Raw genomic sequence first — 17,749 nt, forward strand, 5'->3', positions numbered from 1 at the left:
CAAAATTTAAAAAGAAAAGAATGATAAAAATTTAAAAATAATAAATATCATAATAAAAATAATTCAGCAAGTTAAAAGACATTAGGGCAAGTCTGTATACCCCCTGATGCGGACATTACATACGGATCTTAACTGCTGATTTAGATTTTGAAACATGGGAAGCACAAATGTCAAGCTGATTACAATTGTCTAAATCACCCTTGAACTTCAGAATCCTTTCGGAAATTGGAAGATTTTTGTCATGAAAGCTAATAAACAGGGCAGCAGGGAACAACACAGGAAAAGACAAAAAACATCCAGTACCCACCTCACAGGGCTGTTGTGAGGATCAAATGAGATATTTATAAAGAGCTTAGCACAGGGCCAGGCACACAGTAGGTGCTATATAAATGCTTTCTGCCTTCCCTTCCCTACTCCCTTCTCTTCACCCCGCCCCCTACAACATGGTATGGGGGCTGGCCTGCAGAATTTGAAATCCAAGGACTCCACCCAGGTGTGCCATTTCCTAACTTTGTGTGCCTAAGAACATGACTTACGTCTCTCTGGGTCTCAGTAAAATGTAGGGTGAGATCAAGCCCATCATCAAGCATTTATTAAGGACTTACTACATGCTAGGCACTAAGCTGAGGTTACAAAGAGAAACAAAAGGGTGGCCTCTGTCTGCCAGAAGGTCACATTCTAAAGGGAAAGGACAAATAATAATAGCTAACTCTTATGTAGCAGAAGACTCATCTTCCTGAGTTCAAATTTGGCCTCAGACACTTACTAGCTGTATGACCCTGAGCAAGTCACTTAACCCTGCTTGCCTCAGTTTCCTCATCTGTAAAATGATCTGGAGAAGGAAATGGCAAACCATTCCAGTATCTCTGCCAAGAAAATCCCAAATGGGATCACAGAGAGTCAGACACAGCTGAACGATAACAACAATATATTGCTTTGTGATACATGGGTGGTTTTTTAAAAAAGAATTACTACTGTGCATTTTGAGGAAATAACTAGAGGAAACACAGGAATTCATGGGGAAAGTACAGTCACAATAGTCTGTGGGATGACAAGGAACTTACACATAAATATATAGAGAAGTAGATATTATTCTGTCTCAGTTCCTCCTTAGTGTGACTGTCCTTTGTTTCAGATCTAGCCAGAATTAGCCACACTATTCCGTTCCCAGTTATTTCCCTCTTTCCATCTTTGTTCTCTGATCCTCCATGGCTACCTCTCCCTACCCCAGCCCTTCCCTCACACACACCCTTTAGTCTTTCTCAGAAAAATCAGAGGTCCCAGGGCTCACTTTATTTATTTATTATAGGATACCTTAGGCATAATTAATTTACAACTCCACTGTACACAATATAAACAATTCCCATGCTTCATTTGCCACCATAACTCAGGTGCCTTCCCACCCTGGAATAGTCGACTATTCCATGGCCATGCTGGCTTCCTTCTCCCATTGTTGAGTCCTTTCTGGGTCCTCCATTTTGGGGATAGGCCTAGGCTGCCATACTTCATTACTCTCCTGCCTGTGCTTCTGACTCTCTGTGCTGGCAGAGCAGGTACCTCCCCTATACTTTTTAAGTTCTTTCTCTCACATTAGCTCCTTGAGGGAAAAGGCCGCCTTTCTATTTATGTTCATTTGTATCTCCAGTGCTTGGCCTATAATAAGCACTTAAGAAATGTTTGTTGCAAGTTTTAAAAATGAATGTTAAAAACTGTTTTTACATGCAACTAGGAAATAAGATATACAGGCAATGGGGCACAGAAATCTATATTGCCCTACAGGAACATAGAGGGGAAGGGGGTAAGAAAAGGGGGGAGCGGTGATAGAAGGAAGGGTAGATTGCGGGAAGGGGTAATCAGAATGCATGCTGTCTTGGGGTGGGGGGAGGGGAGAGATGGGGAAAAAATTTGGAACTCAATATCTTGTGGAAGTGAGTGTTGAAAACTAAAAATAAATAAATTTATTTTTAAAAAATTTCAAGAAGAAAGCCTTTAAGGCAGCATTTTGATCTCTCAAGTCACTTTTTTTTTCATAATCTGCAAAGTTGGATTTTATTTTCTGATTTCTCTCAATCAATTGTATGATGGTAAAGATGTGGTCCATTAAAGAATATTGCTTGTGAAAGCCTGCCTTTCCCTATGCATAACTTCATTAAGGATGCAATCTAAAAAATGAAAAAATTGTTTGTCGCCTGTTGGAAACCTCTCCCTGCTTTGGGATATGGATTATCTTGGGCCATTTATCTATAAAAGTTGTCTGGTCCATTTTTAATTGAGGAAAAGGAGGCCAATGAAAAGTAAGCAATTTGTTCTTACCAAAGAATTTCAATCAATTAACCAACCAGCATTTGTTAATCTCCTACCAGGTGTCAGGAAGTTTGTTAGGCACTAGAGAAATAAAGGTCAAATAGAACAGAGCCTGCCCTTAAGGTGCTTATGTTCCATGTGGGAGACAATACATACACACATCAATATGTAAAATTAAATATTAAGTAAGAGCTTGTGACCCTAGACCACATTTCCTATACCTGGTGTAATGCAGGTGTACATGCCAAACAATTTACTAACTAACTTGACAAAAACGCTGTCTGAAAATCTGACCTGGACTCTTCAATGTAGGCAATCAATCACTCTTTGTTAATCACCAGCGTGCAATTAATCTAATCAACAATATAAACCTCAGCTTCGCCAGGATCAAGCCCCCAGCTTGATTCCTAAAGGTCCAGGTAAGCCTGTCTTCTTGAAGATTATGTTGATTCAGTGTTCCACTACTCCCCCACCTGCTTGTCCATCAGTATTGTGGGGAGGCCATCACCCTCTCTGCAGCTTTGTATTACTAGATATTCATCACGTAGCAAGTCAACCCCAGGCCTGTTTGTACCTAGCAAATTGTCATGTACCTGCTACCTTGGGGAGGATCTGAGATGCAATGGCCCATCACCTTTTATTGATGTGGACATAACTGAATTGTTTTTATCTCATTACAAAAGTTATCAATAAAAGCTGGCCCCGTCTTGAAACCCTTGCTGATCCCCAGTGATCAGCCTTCAATGTGTTGCTACCCTGACATATTTAATCAACTCCTTTTAATTCTCTTTGTCCAGAGTTTTACCTCATTAATCATAAAATCAGTAATCATGAACCCAACAAAGAATTTTCCTTTTTAACCATTTCATACCTCCTACCAATCTAGCTTATCTCAGTGCTCCTGGCAAGGTCTCCTCTCTGAGGCCCAGCCAGAGACCATATGTCTCCTTCAGGGATAAGGTTCTGCTAAGTCTCCAGAACTGCTCTCAAGGGAACACAGGGTGCTCAGATTTCTGAATCTGGGGAACACAGAAATCTGTCCTAGTTGTGACTCAGGAGAAGGCTGATGTGGGGGGCCTCCAGGTGGTTTTTATGGTTCTAGCTGAGGGCATTTCCAAGTTACATCTAAGTTCTCATTGGTAATTACCTAAATTAATGATGAAAGGAAACTAACAATTAAAGCTTTACTTTCCTAATGACATTAGACAGTACTTATTAGTTGTTTACCAGATTTGGGAGATGTGCACATTGTCACTGCCAAACTACATACAAGTGCTCATATTATTACAGGCAATCTGCATAAATACTTAATCAGAAAATGGAGGCTTAAAATGGCTCAAAAATGCTACGTAACATATTTGTTCTCACTATACTTAATCCAGTCTCTCATCTCTCTCTCTCTCCTCTCAGGCCCTCATCACTTCATGCCTTGATTATTGCATTACAGCTTGAGAAAATCTTACTTTAGCAATGTAATAACTCCATGAAAACATGAGATTCCTGTTTTAACTGCTTTCATTGGCTGCCCTCCCTGCCTGGAATGCTCTCCCTCTTGACCTTCATTCTTCTGGCTTTCTTCAAGTAACAACTTTCTGCCAAAAGCCTTTCCCAGTCCCCCTTAATGCTAGTGCCTTCCCTCTGAGATTACCTTCTAGTTACCCTGTATATGTCTTGTATGTATAGAGTTGTTTGCATGTTGTCTCACCTGTTAGAATGAGCTCTTTAAGCAGGGACTGTTTTTTGCCATTCTTTGTGTACTCCATGCTTAGCTCAGCGCCTGAAGCATAGTGGGAACTTAATAAATCCTCATAGACTTAATTGAATCCTATTGAAGATATGGGTTTTCTGTTTCAAAATAAAAATAAATTTTGCAAATTGAAGCATGATTTGGTAGATTCCCTATCATCTTAGGTGTTCCACCTCAAGAACATTTCTATTTTTAGTAATTTTTAAATTAATGGCAGAGGTCAACATCTGGGCGTGTTTCTGGGAAGTAGTAACATTGTTTTCCACCGTTATATTGAGAGCATGAAGCAATTGATACCAATAAATGTTAATCTTCAGCTATGAGCTGAATTTATTTGGAGGGAGAGTCATAGCATGGTTTGCTTTATCTAATGAAAAGTGTTTCTATACAATGCATACATAATTATCTGATACACAAAGGGTATGTAATAATACAGTAACACTCAATCAACCTTAATTTTAAGTAACTAAAAGTTGAGAATAAGTAACTTTGAAGTTTATTTATGTTTCTCTGTGATTTGTAAGAAGAATGTTAGAAATATTGATGGTATTTCTACCCGTAGCCAATAAAACTGATTTAATGATTAAACTACCTGCAGGGTTTCAACGAAGCAACTTGAAGATCCAGCCAAAGGTCTTGCTCAAGTGAATAGTTTTAACCCTTAACCAGCAATTCAGGGGGAAAAATTGGTTGTGACTGAAGCCACTCTATCTCTTGAACTTCTTAGAGAATAATCAAAAAATTCCTCTGATAATGTATTTTTAACATCCTGTTGGAAGTATTATGACTGACAGAGAGTTTCGTTGTTATTCAATTGTGTCCAACTCTTCATGACCCCATTTGGGGTTGTTGTTTTTTTTGGCAAAGATACTGAGGTACTTTGCCATTTCCTTCTCCAGCTCATTTTACAGATGAAGAAACTGAGGCAAACAGGGTTAAGTGACTTGTCCGGGGACACACAACTAGTAAGTATCTGAGGCCAGATTTGACCTCATGAAGATGATGAGTCTTCCTGACTCCAGGTCCGGCACTCTATCCACCATGCCACCTTACTACCCAGAGCTAGAGCTTAGCTTAGTTTCATTCAACACCTGGACCTGAGGCCCATCGAAAACATACTGGTTTTGGAGTCAAAGGCCCTGGATTCAAATCCCAGCTCTACTACTTAGCTGTAAAACCTCAAGAAAGTCAGTCACTTTTTACCAACTTGGGCCTCATCTTTGTTCAACTGTAACATGAGGAGGTTGGACTAGATGTCCTCTAAGGTCCCTTCCAGCTATAAATGAATGATCCCAAAATCCTGCCTCTAAGATCTTGATACAAGTCACTTAACATACTTAGGCCTCAGTTTCCTCAGTTGTAAAATAATGGAACTGGACCAAATAGCCTTAAAGAAACTTCTACATATAAGAACAATACATTTACCTCAGATTCTGGCTTAACTATAAATTACAGTGGCACAGTGCTGGAACTACAAAAAATCTCAGTTGCTAACTTTGATATCCTAAATACTGCTAAGGACAGAGAGACACTGGCAATTTAGGCAAAGGACAGGAAATTGACCTATAATTTCCTTGGAATAGGAATTTCCCAGGTGAGGAAGTGCCCTTTATCGGTGCCAATTAGCATTGTGACTTTCTACTCCCCAAAAAGTTGACCTCCTGAATCACAAACCGTGCCCTGGAGGCTTTAACCCTTTTGTATCTGCCTACTTATTCCCTCCCCCTCCCCCCACTCCTCACACTCCCCTCTCTCTCTGCTAACTGGTGATGGTCTCACCTGACCCACTATTTCAAGCTGACTTCAATAATGCTTCACTTCTCTCCCTGCTCCCAGGCCATCTTATAGATAGCTCCATTAGCTGCCCTGCTGCTCCTTCAACCCTCCTATTCTGGAACTATGATATCAAAGGTGCAATTTTTCCTGTAAGAGGTATATCAATCTATTGCCTATGGCCCCATACACAGAGCTATTATGATGACAGGGATGCTCCAGACACAAGCCCCAGAAGAAGAGAATGACTCCTAAACATCTACCATTTGTTGTTGTTCAACTCTTTGTGTTGTCTTGGCAAAGATACTGGAGTGCTTTGCCATTTCCTTCTCCATCTCATTTTACAGATGAGGAAACTGAGGCAAATAGGGTTAAGCAACTTGCCCAGGATCACACAGCTACTAAGTGTCTAAGGCTGCATTTGAACTCAGGTCTTCCTGACTCTAGGCCTGGCACTTGATCCACTGGGTCACCTAGCTGTTCAAATATCTACCAACAAAGTCTAAAATAAAAACACAGCTAGAACACAAGTTCAACTAGAATTCCTTAAAAAGCCAAAGCAAGAGTTTTTAAAGTTTTTTTAAAAAATTTTTTTAAATGAAATGAGAGCACTAGAGAAAACAATTAGAAACATTGGCTATTATTAGCCAATAAATAAGGAATTGGAAATAGAAGTAGCTGCTTGACACTTATTGCCAATCTCTGCCTGTCTACTATCTCATTTCATACTACCTACAAACATGCCCATGTCTCCTGCATCCTGAAAAAACTGTCATTAATCCTTCCATCCCAGCTAACTATCTTCCTCTATCTCTTCTGCCTTTTTTAGCTAAACTCCTCCAAAAGGCCATCTACAATGGGTGCCTGTGCTTTCTCTCCTCTCACTCTCTTCTTAACCCCTTGCCATTCCACCAAAACTACTCTCTCCAAAGTTACTGGTGATCTCTTATTTGTTAAATCTGATGACCTTTTCTCGACCCTCATTCTCCTTGATGTCTCTGCAACCCTTGACGCTGTTGATCACATTCTCCTCCCTGATACTCTCCTCTCTCTAGGTTTAATTTTAAGATAATGCTCTCTCCTGTTTCTTCTCCTACCTCTCTGACTGCTCCTTCTCTGTTTCTTCTGCTGGCTCTCCTCCAGCTCACACCCTCTGGGTGTGCCTTAGGGTTCTGTCCTGGGCCTTCTTCTCTTCTTCCTCTATATTATTTCACTTGGTGATCTCATCAGCTCCTTTGGATTTAATTACCATCTCTGTGCTTATAATTCTCAAATCTACCCCAACTTATCTGCTCACCTCCAATCTTACATTTCCAACTACCTTTCAGACATCTCAAATTGAATGTCCAATAGACATCTTAAACTCGCTATGTCCAAAACAGAAGTCATTATCTTTCCCCCTTAACCCTCCCCTATTTCTGTAGAGGCTGACACCAAACTCCTAGTCCCTCAGACTCAGGACCTAGGAGTCATCCTAGACTACTCACTATCACTCACCTTTCTTCCTCCCCCCTCCATCTCCAATCTTTTGCCAAGGCCTGTCACTTCTGCTCTACAACATCTCTCAAATATCCCCCTTTCTTTCCTCTGACAATGTCACCACTCTAATGCATGCCCTCATCACCTCATGCCTTGATTATTGCAATACTCCAATGGTGGGTCTGCCTTCCTCAAGTCTCTCCCCATTCCAATCCATCCTCCATTCATCCACTAAAGTTATTTTCCTAAAGTAAATTCTGACTATAATAATATATAATATATATAATAATAAAATATATAATAATATATAATAAACTCCAATAGCCCTCTATTTCCTCCAGAACCAAAAGCTCTGTTTGGCAATCAAAGCCCTTCATGGCCTAGCCCCTTCCTACCTTTCCAGTCTTCTTATACTTTACTCCCCAACACATTTTCTTCAATCCAGTGACACTGGCCTACTGACTGTTCCTTGAACAAGACACTCATCTCTTGGCTCCAGGCATTTTCTTTGTCTCTCCTCCATGTCTGTTCCTGCTTCCTCTTCTAATCTGACTACTGACCTCTTTGGCTTCCTTCCTTGAGTCCCAACTCAGAATCCCAACTTCTACAGGAAGCCTTCCTCAACCTCTCCTAATTCCAGTGCCTTCCTCTGTTAATTATTTCTTATTTATCCTGTATATAGCTTGCTTCGTCTATATTTATTTATATGTTGTCTCCCTCATTAGTTTGCAGACTCCTTGGGAGCAGGGACTATCTTTTCCCTCTTTTTGTGTCCCCAGAACTTAGCACAGTGCCTGGCATACAGTATGTACTTAATAAAGGTTTATTGGATTGATCGATGAGGTATAAAACCTGACCCAAGCAACAAATTTTCTGAAATTTAGAATGTTCAAATAGAAGACAGTGATTCCACGAAACAAGAAGAAATATTTTTAAAGTCAAAAGACTGAAAAAATCAAGGAAATGTCAGGTATCTCATGGGAAAAAACAACTGACCTAAAAACAGATAGAGAAAAGATAATTTAAAACTCATTGGATGGCCTGAAAGTCCTGACCAAAATTTTTTTTAAAAGACTAGACATATTTCTAGAAATCATAAAAGAAAACTGCTCTGATAAATGAAAACTATTAGGAACATTGTAGCCAAAATCTAGAACTTCCATGTAAAAAAAAAAAAAAAACAAATACTGCAAACAGCCACAAAGAAAGAATTCAAGTACTAAGCAGCCAATCAGAATCAGGCAGTCAATAAAAGAGTGGAGATCTTGAAATATGACATTCCATATGACCAAAAAAAGGAAAAAAAGGCTTACAACCAAAAATAGTTTACCCACCAAAACTGAATACAATTCTATAGGGGGGAAATGGATTTCCAAAGAAATAGATGGCTGCCAAGAATTCCTGATGAAAAGATCAGAACTGTATAGAAACTTTACAATACCACTCCAGTATCTTTGCCAAGAAAACTTTAAATGGGATCACAAAGAGTCAGATAGAACTGAAAAATTGCTGAACAAAGTCTCCAAATACCACATCTCACATAGTATTTTTCTTTATTTTTGTCTAGACCCATGATTTAGGATCCTAGAACTATCCAACTCCCTTATACACAGAGGTACAGAGAGGTTAAGCCACTTCCTGAGAAACACACAGGTAGCAAGTGTTGGAGGAGATATTTGAACCTGTGTGCCCTGTCTAATATGCCATGTTGGAATTGCTAGAAAGGAAAATCCCTTTACCAATTCAGATCAGCAGTTATACTGCAGGGTATAGAGGGTCCTAACTCAGGGTCCTAGAGTTAACCAGAAACACTGCAAAATTAAACAGCCTGCCCAGAGTCACATAGCCAGTATATGTCAGAGGTCTCCTAAACTTTCTGTCTCCTTAACTGACTTGCTACCCACTACACCATGTTACCTCTCGCCGAGCATGCAGCAGTCACTTAATAGATTCTTGTTAGATTGAATTGAAATGCTGTCAGTTCCATGAAAGTCCATGCCAGAGGTGTTTGAATTTTTAAATCAGCCCAAGCAACACGTTGGCCTGATACATTACTCCCAGAAGAGTCACATGATCCAAGAAAGAATGGGGAAGCAGCAAGCAGAACGGCAAACAGCCAAAATCCTTTCCATCACTGAAGGTGGCGAATTTCCTCCCATTTTGAGAGCTTTATCCGAGTCTCGTTTTTTATAGAAGATATCATACAGTGACTACAGGCATCTTAAAAGTGTTTCCTAATCTGGATCACTCACACCATATATCTGTTTAGGCAAGGAGATAAGAGTTTAAATTCTGAACTCCAAAGTGAAATTTGCAAAGGGTCCCTCCTCTTGCCCACTATTTACCCTGAATGACTTACGTCAGTGTGGGTTCCCTAAGCACCGAGGGAGCTGTTTGATCTAAACCCATACTTTGGAGGGAGTGGAGTGCATGTTTAAAGGTTATTTTAAGGTTTGGATATAATTCCACCCAGGAAAGCTATAGGCCAAAGAAAAGGGGGAGGCCTCCATACACATATACATATTATGTGTATACACATACACTTATACAGAAAATGCAGTTGCAAACATACAGAATAGGCAGAGAGTCCTGGTCTTGGAGTCATAAGACATTTGCAGGCATGCTTTGTCAGCACGTATACTAATATATACTAATTATACTAATGTTAGACTAATATAACACTAATATATACTAAATATACTAATATAACATGTATACTAATCACACAGAGATTAGCAAGGATGACACGCAAATTAGTGAAGCGTTCCATATTTTTTTTCTTATGCTTCATTTTGTAAGGTACTATGCAGATGCACTCTTCAATTACTCCTAAACATTTGATTCATTGAAGAATTTCCTTTCTAACTTCAGTTGACTGAAGTAACCTAACAAAGTACCATTATGTTCTGGTACTAAGAAAGTGACCTTTTAAAACTATTGATATGAAAAAAAGAAAAGACATTTGCTCAAATCCTGTCTTTGCCAGTTGCTAACTGTGTGGCCTTCAGCAAGTCATTTTATCTCTATGAGCCTCATTTTTTTTCATCTGTTTTTATGGGAAAAATAACCTCTGTCTTGCTTATCTCATAAAGTCCTTGTTGTCGAGTCGTCATTTTGGTCATTTCTAACTTTCCATGACTCCATTTTTGGGGTTTTCTTGGCTGTGATACTGGAGTGGTTTGCCATTTTCTTCTCCAGCTCATTTTACAGATGAGGAAACTGAGGCAAACAGGGTGAAGTGACTTACCCAGGGTCACATATCTATTAAATGTCTGAGGACACATTGGAACTCAGGACTCAAGGGCCCACACTCTATCTGCACCACCTAGCTGCCTATAAGTAAGGTGGACATTTGTTATTCTTTCTTAGAGTTTGGTTTCCCAGGATCCATGGCCATAACTATCTCTATTTCCCAGGCTCATCACTTGTCAGTGATAGGAGAACCCTTAGGATTGAATGCACAAGCTGGAATGCTGTTGTGTGCCTTGATGGGCCCCCATGTTTATCTCAACCGCCCCGATTGAGGCTTGAGGGGATTTAGGGGAGTACACAAGCTATGCCTGTCACGATTGATCCCATCAAGACATAGGGGTAGTTGCCCCCCTTTCTTAATCACCCTGCAAGAAGGGTGATTAAGGAATGCTGTAGGAGGTAGAACTCCCATTATTAGCAACTCTCTCTTGAGAAGACTAGAGTAGAATAAAGTAAGATTATTAACCCCTCCGCAGCTGTCTTCCTGTCCTATCAGATCAAGAGTGATCCTGTGCTAGCAGCCCTCCTAAGTGTTTACCCTTCTTATACTGCCCCACCTCATAAAGTAATGAACTTTAAATATGATACAAATGAAAGATAGTATTATTAAATGAAAAAAGCATAGATTCCCTCCCCCCCTTAGCTGGATTCTTCCAAAATAAGAACTTGTAAAATAACACTAAAGAGACCACAAAGTCACTTTTTGAATTTTCATTTAAACCACACAATCACAGTTTTAGAAGTAGAAGCAATCTTAGAGATCATCATTCTAGTCCAATCCTCTCATTTTACAGAGAAAAAGAGGTTTAGTGATTTGCCCAAGGTGACACTATTATTAAGTGGCAGGCTTATGGTAATAGGTGTTTCCCTAAACTCCCTTATGACTTAAAATCTGTGTGTGTGCACATGTGTGTGATGCTCCTCTCTATTTATATCTTGGTAGATAGTTATTATTTTTATCTGCCTAAGCCATTTCAATTACAAAAGTCATCCCATTATATTTCCACCAATATTAGATTCATCTTACTTTGTCTAATGGATTATATAGGCAAGCATTAATCAGTAACTTTCTCTTTTTAGAGCTATAGCAAGATGACGGCGACATTACCTCTTTGAAAGAAGGCCACAAGCTTCCAAATGCACAACCCTAGAAGAACGACACTTACGGGCAGACAAATGATTACCAGCACTTGCCGAAGGTTGTAGCTGCGGCAGCCCAAAGACATCTTGGTGTCGGAGCAGGAGTTCACACCTAGGGTAATTTTTTCAAAACACCATCTGGTTCACTGCTATTTTTCTTCTTGAGGGTTTAAACCTTGCCGATTCCATTCTAAAATACAAAGACTGAAAGGTACAACTCAGAAGTGAGCAAGCTTCCCAGGACTCTTCTTGAGTGGTACGTATATTCCTCCTCTTACATACAATCTGTGGTCCTTGTTTTACCAATATCTCCAAGTTTAATCAGAGTCCAAGAGCTAAGAAGACCTGAACTAGTTTCAGTTTCTCACACCCTGAGAAAGGAGTTATGCATATGTAGAAAGACGTGACGGGATTGGACTAAGCAAAGTAAGGATAGGGAGGAAGCTTGGGGTCATAAAGCAGGGAGGGAACTACCTGGAGGGCCCAAAGGGGAAATGGTCAGAGTTCTAAAGAAAGTCAGAGGAATCAGTAGGGAAAAAAAAGAAGGAAAAGAAAAAAGACAAATCAGCATGGAGAATTATATAAAGCTAAGCCACTCCTGCCTTGTTTTCTGATCTTTTGAGACAGACTCGGAGGTGCCAAAGGCTATATAACTTTTTAGCATAAAAAGAAGGCAACTTGTTCATAAAAATCTAACCATTATAATCTGTGTGTCAGAGCCTGATTTCTGATAGTCCAAATGACTTAAATGTGGGAGAATTTGTTTAATAATAATCTGTATGGATTGTTTGGACCCTACTCAGGTTTACCCAGGGCCATAAAAATCTGACTTCCGTCATACAGAGCCTCTTCCCTACCCTACTCCACCCCCATTTCCTGGCCCCCCCCCAAAACATAAAAGGGATAGTTATAGCCATCCCCCATCCCCTACCTCTTCTTGCGAGATCAATTTTCCTTCTCTCCAAGGAGTTCAGTTATGATCTTAAGAAAAAAAAAAAACACAGAGCAAATAATTTCAGGCAATAATCTAAATAAATGTCTGAGAAATATAACATATAATAAAAATATATAGCCTTGTGTTATAAAATAATATTATCTGATGTAGTTGAGGCAAACACAGATTCCCCCCAAACCTTGATGGGGGCTGATCAAGGCACGCACGGCATTCTAGCTTATGCATTCAACCCTAAGGATGCCCTACTCACTGACCAGTGCCCACTTGCCTTATGGGGCAAGAGACAAAGAAGGCATATTGCCAGCAATAGCCTCATAAGTTTAGTGTAGGAATGATTAAGATGCAACCTGGGCCCCTGACTTGAGGTCATGCTATTGAAAATGTGAGACTCTTTCCAATAAAAAAAGGTCAGGATATGTTATCTCTGCAGTCTTGAATGGTCAAGATCAGATGTCAAGAAAGTGATAATGCACCAGAGAGCCTGGACCCCGACAGAAATGTCCTAACAATCAATTTCAATTATGCTTCATTGCCTGGGTCTTAAAAAAACTTCAGCTAGGCCAATGGTCTCCAAACATTTCTGGATCTTGTATCCCATCAATAAAAAAAAATTAGGGCATAGTCCCAAAAGGTACATATTTACTTGTTTATTAATTATTTGCATGCACCACTGTACTAATAATTATGGACATTATAAAACATAAAAATAGAAATTAAACTAAAGATGAGATAAAGGTGATGTAATATTTGATCATAGAGTTTATTGAGTAGGTAACATGTTCAGATCCACCCTTTAGGAAAATCACTTTGCCAGCTCTGTGAAGGATGGGTTGGAGAGAGGAGATGCTTGAGGTAGGGGGACCAAATAGGAGTCTCTTGCAATAGTCAGCGTCAGGCAATGGGGGAAGTGGGAGTGTCTGGTCGAGGTGTGGTGGCTCCTTAGCCAGATGGTAACAGGAGGACAGGATAACAGATCTAGACATGGAAGCAACACCTTCGTTTTACAGGTAGAGCTGGGATTCGAACAGAGGTCCTCAGAGTTCTCATTCATTTCATGATACCACCTGTCTCTCATTACAGTAGAAGAAAGAGTGATGAACTTGGAGTACTGAATTTGTAGCTACAAGCCTTGAGTTAAGATTTTACCATTTATGTCATCTTGGGCAAGTCACAACCTCTCTGGACCTGTTTTCTCATCTATAAAATGGGAGGCTTGAACTAGATATCTCTCAAGTCCTTTCAGCTCTAACTCTACAATCAAGCTTTCCTATTGGGAAGGACATCAGGGCCTGGCTCAACCTCCACCTAGTGGTTGGGGTCTAGTGGATTTGTAGAGCTTTGTTTAGATATTAAAAGAATATCTGTAGCCACTGACCTAAAGTCAGAGGTAGATAAGGGCAAGATGGAGGGACTGGCCGGATGTTTGTGTTGTTGTTCAGTCATTTCAGTTGTATCCAACTCTTCGTGGCCCCATTTGGGGTTTTCTTGGTGCAAATACTGGAGTGATTTGCCATGTCCTTCTCCATCTCACTTTACGGATGAGGATTCTGAGGCAAACAGGGTTAAGTGACTTGACCAGGGTCACATAGCTAATGTCTGAGGCCGGATTTGAACTTAGGAAGATGAGTCTTTCTGACTCCAGGCCTGGAACTCTATCCACTGCCCCATGATATGGATGATATGTTCATGATATAGACATAATTTAGCTGTACTCAGAAAAATGGCCTTAGACCAATGGTCCAGGGACGGTTAAAAAAAATGAATTTCCTCTAGTCCAGCATTTGGACTTTAATGATGCAGTCACTGTTGCCCAGAACCGGAGGTTAGTGGTGATGTCATCATCAGAGGCAGATAAGGGTGAAGCTAAAGAATTGGTGAGATGTTAGGTGATACAGCTTAGTTGCATTCAGAAAAGTTAGAGGTAGCTGTGGCTGGATGTTTCAGCAAGGGAGAAGGCACAGGTATGGTTCTGTGGCAAGGATGAGGCCATCACTGGGTAAGTCTGGCATGGTGGATGAGGAAAGGCATTTGCCTAGCCTTAGTACTTAGTCCTCGCTATCCAATGCAACCTGCATGTGATATCAGTATCAATTTGGCCTAGTATTTAATAGAGGCTTTTGGGGGCAAGGCTGCTACTGAAAAAAGCAACTATATGGGGAGGGGGCAGAGCCAAGATGACAGAGAGAAGCCAGGAAATGCCTGAGCTCTCCCCAGCTTTACCTCAGAAACAATGTTAGATCAAGCCTCTAAAAGAATAGGAGTCTCTTGCAATAGTCAAGGTCAGGCAATAGTGGAATCCACAAAAAGATGACGTGAAATAATTTTCCAGCTCAAGATAACTTAGACTTCAGAAAAGGTCTGTCTCACTTGGGTTAGAAGGGAGTGTAACCCAGAGCAGGCTAAGCCAGCAGGAGGCTCTTAGCGACAGCATAGATCAGCAACTGAGGCCCCACAGTTCTGGCTCAGCAAGCCAATGGCACAGCAGGCCAACTGTGAGGCCTCCAGCCCCAGCACAGCAGGCAAACTTCCAGCCCCAGAACCCAGGGCAAAACAAACGTGACTAGGCCAGGCCACCTGGCCCAGTGGGCAAGCCACCAGCCCCAGAAACTCTGGAGCAGAAAGCCAATGATCAGACCCCTGGTCTCCAGTGCGAGAAGCTTGGGAGAATGCTCCCTATACTCCAGAAACAGAGTTCAACTTTTAAAAATAAACAAAAACCAAAAAAGGCCTTGACCATAGAAAGCTACTACGGCATCAGGGAATATCAAAACACAAACTCAGAAGAGGACAACAACGTCAAAATGCCTATGTGCAAAATCTCAAAGGGGCATATGAACTGGTCTCAAGCCCAAAGAACCTCAAGCCCAAGACCTCAAAAAATCAGAGAGGCAGAAGAAAAATCAGGAAAAGAAATGACAGTTATGCAAGAGAATTTTGAAAAAAAAGTCAATAGTTTGGAAAAGGAAGCACAAAAATTGACTGAAGAAAATGACTCCTTGAAAAATAGAATTGGCCAAATGGGAAAAAATCCAATGAAGAAAACAACTCCTTTAAAAGTAGAGTTGGAATAAACCCATATGAGTCATCCGTATTTCTATATATTACTTATAAAGCCTAGCAGCAAGAGAGGGAAAGAGAAATTCCATTTAAATAACTGTAAACAACATAAAATATTTGGGAGTCTATTTGCCAAGACAAACTCAGGAACTATATGAAAACAATTAAAAAGCACTTTTCACACAAATAAAGTCAGATGTAAATAATTGGAAAAATATCAATTGCTCATAAGTAAGCTAAGCTAATATAATAAAAATGACAATTCTACCCAAACAAATTTACTTATTTAGTGCCATACTAATCAAACTACCAAAAATATTTTATGTAGTTAGAAAAAATAATAACAAAATTCGTCTGAAGAACAAAAGGTCCAGAATATGAAGGGAAATAATAAAAAGAAATGCAAGGAAAGGTGGTCTAGCCATACCAGATCTAAAACTGCATTATAAAGCAGCAATCATCAAAACTACTTGGTACTGACTAAGAAAAAGAGTAGTGGATCAGTGGTATAGGTTAGGTACCAAGACGCAGTAATCAATGACTATTTTAATCTACTGTTTGATAAACCCAAAGACTCCAGATTCTGGGATAAGAACTCATTTTTAACAAAAACTGCTGGAAAACTGGAAAACAGTATAGCAGAAATTAGGCATAGACCAACACCTTACACCATATACCAAGATAAGGTCAAAATGAGTATATATGATTTAGACATAAAGGGCGATGCCATAGGCAAATTAGGAGAGCAAGGAATAGTTTTCCTGTCAGGCCTATGGAGAAGGGACGAATTTATGACCAAACAAGAGATAGAGAACATTATGAAATGCAAAATGGATAATTTTGATTACATTAAATTAAAAAAGGTTTGCACAGACAAAGCCAATGCAGCCAAGATTAGAAGGGAAGCAGAAAGCTGGGAAACAATTTTTATAACCAGTGTCTCTGATAAAGGCCCCACTTCTAAAATATATGGAGAACGAAGTCAAATCTATAAGAATACAAGTCATTCCCCAATTGATAAATGGTCAAAGGATATGAAGAGGCAGTTTTCATATGAAGGAATTAAAGTAATCTGTAGTCATATAAAAATGCTCTAAATTACTGTTGATTCGAGAAATGCAAATTAAAGCAGCTCTGAGGTACCACATCATACCTATCAGATAGGCTAACCTGATAAAACAGGAAAATGATAAATGTTGGAGAAGATGTGGGAAAATTGGAACACTAATGCATTGTTGGTGGAGTTGTAAACTGATCCAACTATTCTAGAGAGCATTTTGGAACTATGCCCAAAAGGCTATAAAACTCTGCATACCCTTTGCAATACCACTTCTAGGTCTGTACCCCAAAGAGATCATAAAAATGGGGAAAGGACGCACCTGTACAAAAATATTTATAGCAGTTTTTTTTTGTAGTGGCCAATAATTGGAAATTGAGAGAATGCCCACCAATTGAAGAATGGCTAAACAAGTTGTAGTATATGACTATAATGGAACACTATTGTTCCATAAGAAACAATGAGCAGGTGAACTTCAGAAAAACCTGGACTTACATGAACTGATGCTGAGTGAAATGAGCAGAACCAGGAGAACACTGTACACAGTAACAACAACATTGTGCAATGACCAACTTTGATAGACAAATCTCAGCAATACAAGAATCTAAGACTATTCCAAAAGGCTCATGATGGAAAATGCTATCCACATCCAGAAAAAGAACCATGTACTCTGAATGCAGATCTAAGCATACTATTTTCTCTCTCTTTTTTTCTCCTTTCTCATGGTTTTCCCCTTTGGTTCTGATTCTTCTTTACAACATGACTAAAGTGGACATACATTTAATATGATTGTACATGTATAGCCCATATCAGATTGCACACTTTCTTGGGAAAGGGGGAGTGGAAGGAGGGGAAAAAAATTTAGAACTCAAAATCTTATAGAAGTGAATGTTGAAAACTAAAAATAAATAAGTAAATTTTTTTAAAAACAACAAAAAAGTAGAATTGGACAACTAGAAAAAAGAAGCAAAAGCTATCTTTAGAA

The 17,749-nt window shown here is 39.7% G+C and overlaps 1 protein-coding gene across 1 annotated transcript in view; it reads right to left on the reverse strand.

Moving 5' to 3' along the window:
- ADGRG7 (adhesion G protein-coupled receptor G7) overlaps positions 1 to 11,781 on the reverse strand; it is a 71,720-nt gene extending 59,939 nt beyond the window's left edge. The window contains exon 1 of the mRNA XM_036744134.1: positions 11,664 to 11,781. Coding sequence (XP_036600029.1) covers positions 11,664 to 11,781 — 118 coding nt within the window. The remainder of the gene's footprint in view (positions 1 to 11,663) is intronic.
- Positions 11,782 to 17,749: the final 5,968 nt, after the last annotated feature.

The sequence above is a fragment of the Trichosurus vulpecula genome, chromosome 2 (genome assembly GCF_011100635.1).
Source record: "Trichosurus vulpecula isolate mTriVul1 chromosome 2, mTriVul1.pri, whole genome shotgun sequence".
Classification (NCBI taxonomy): domain Eukaryota; kingdom Metazoa; phylum Chordata; class Mammalia; order Diprotodontia; family Phalangeridae; genus Trichosurus; species Trichosurus vulpecula.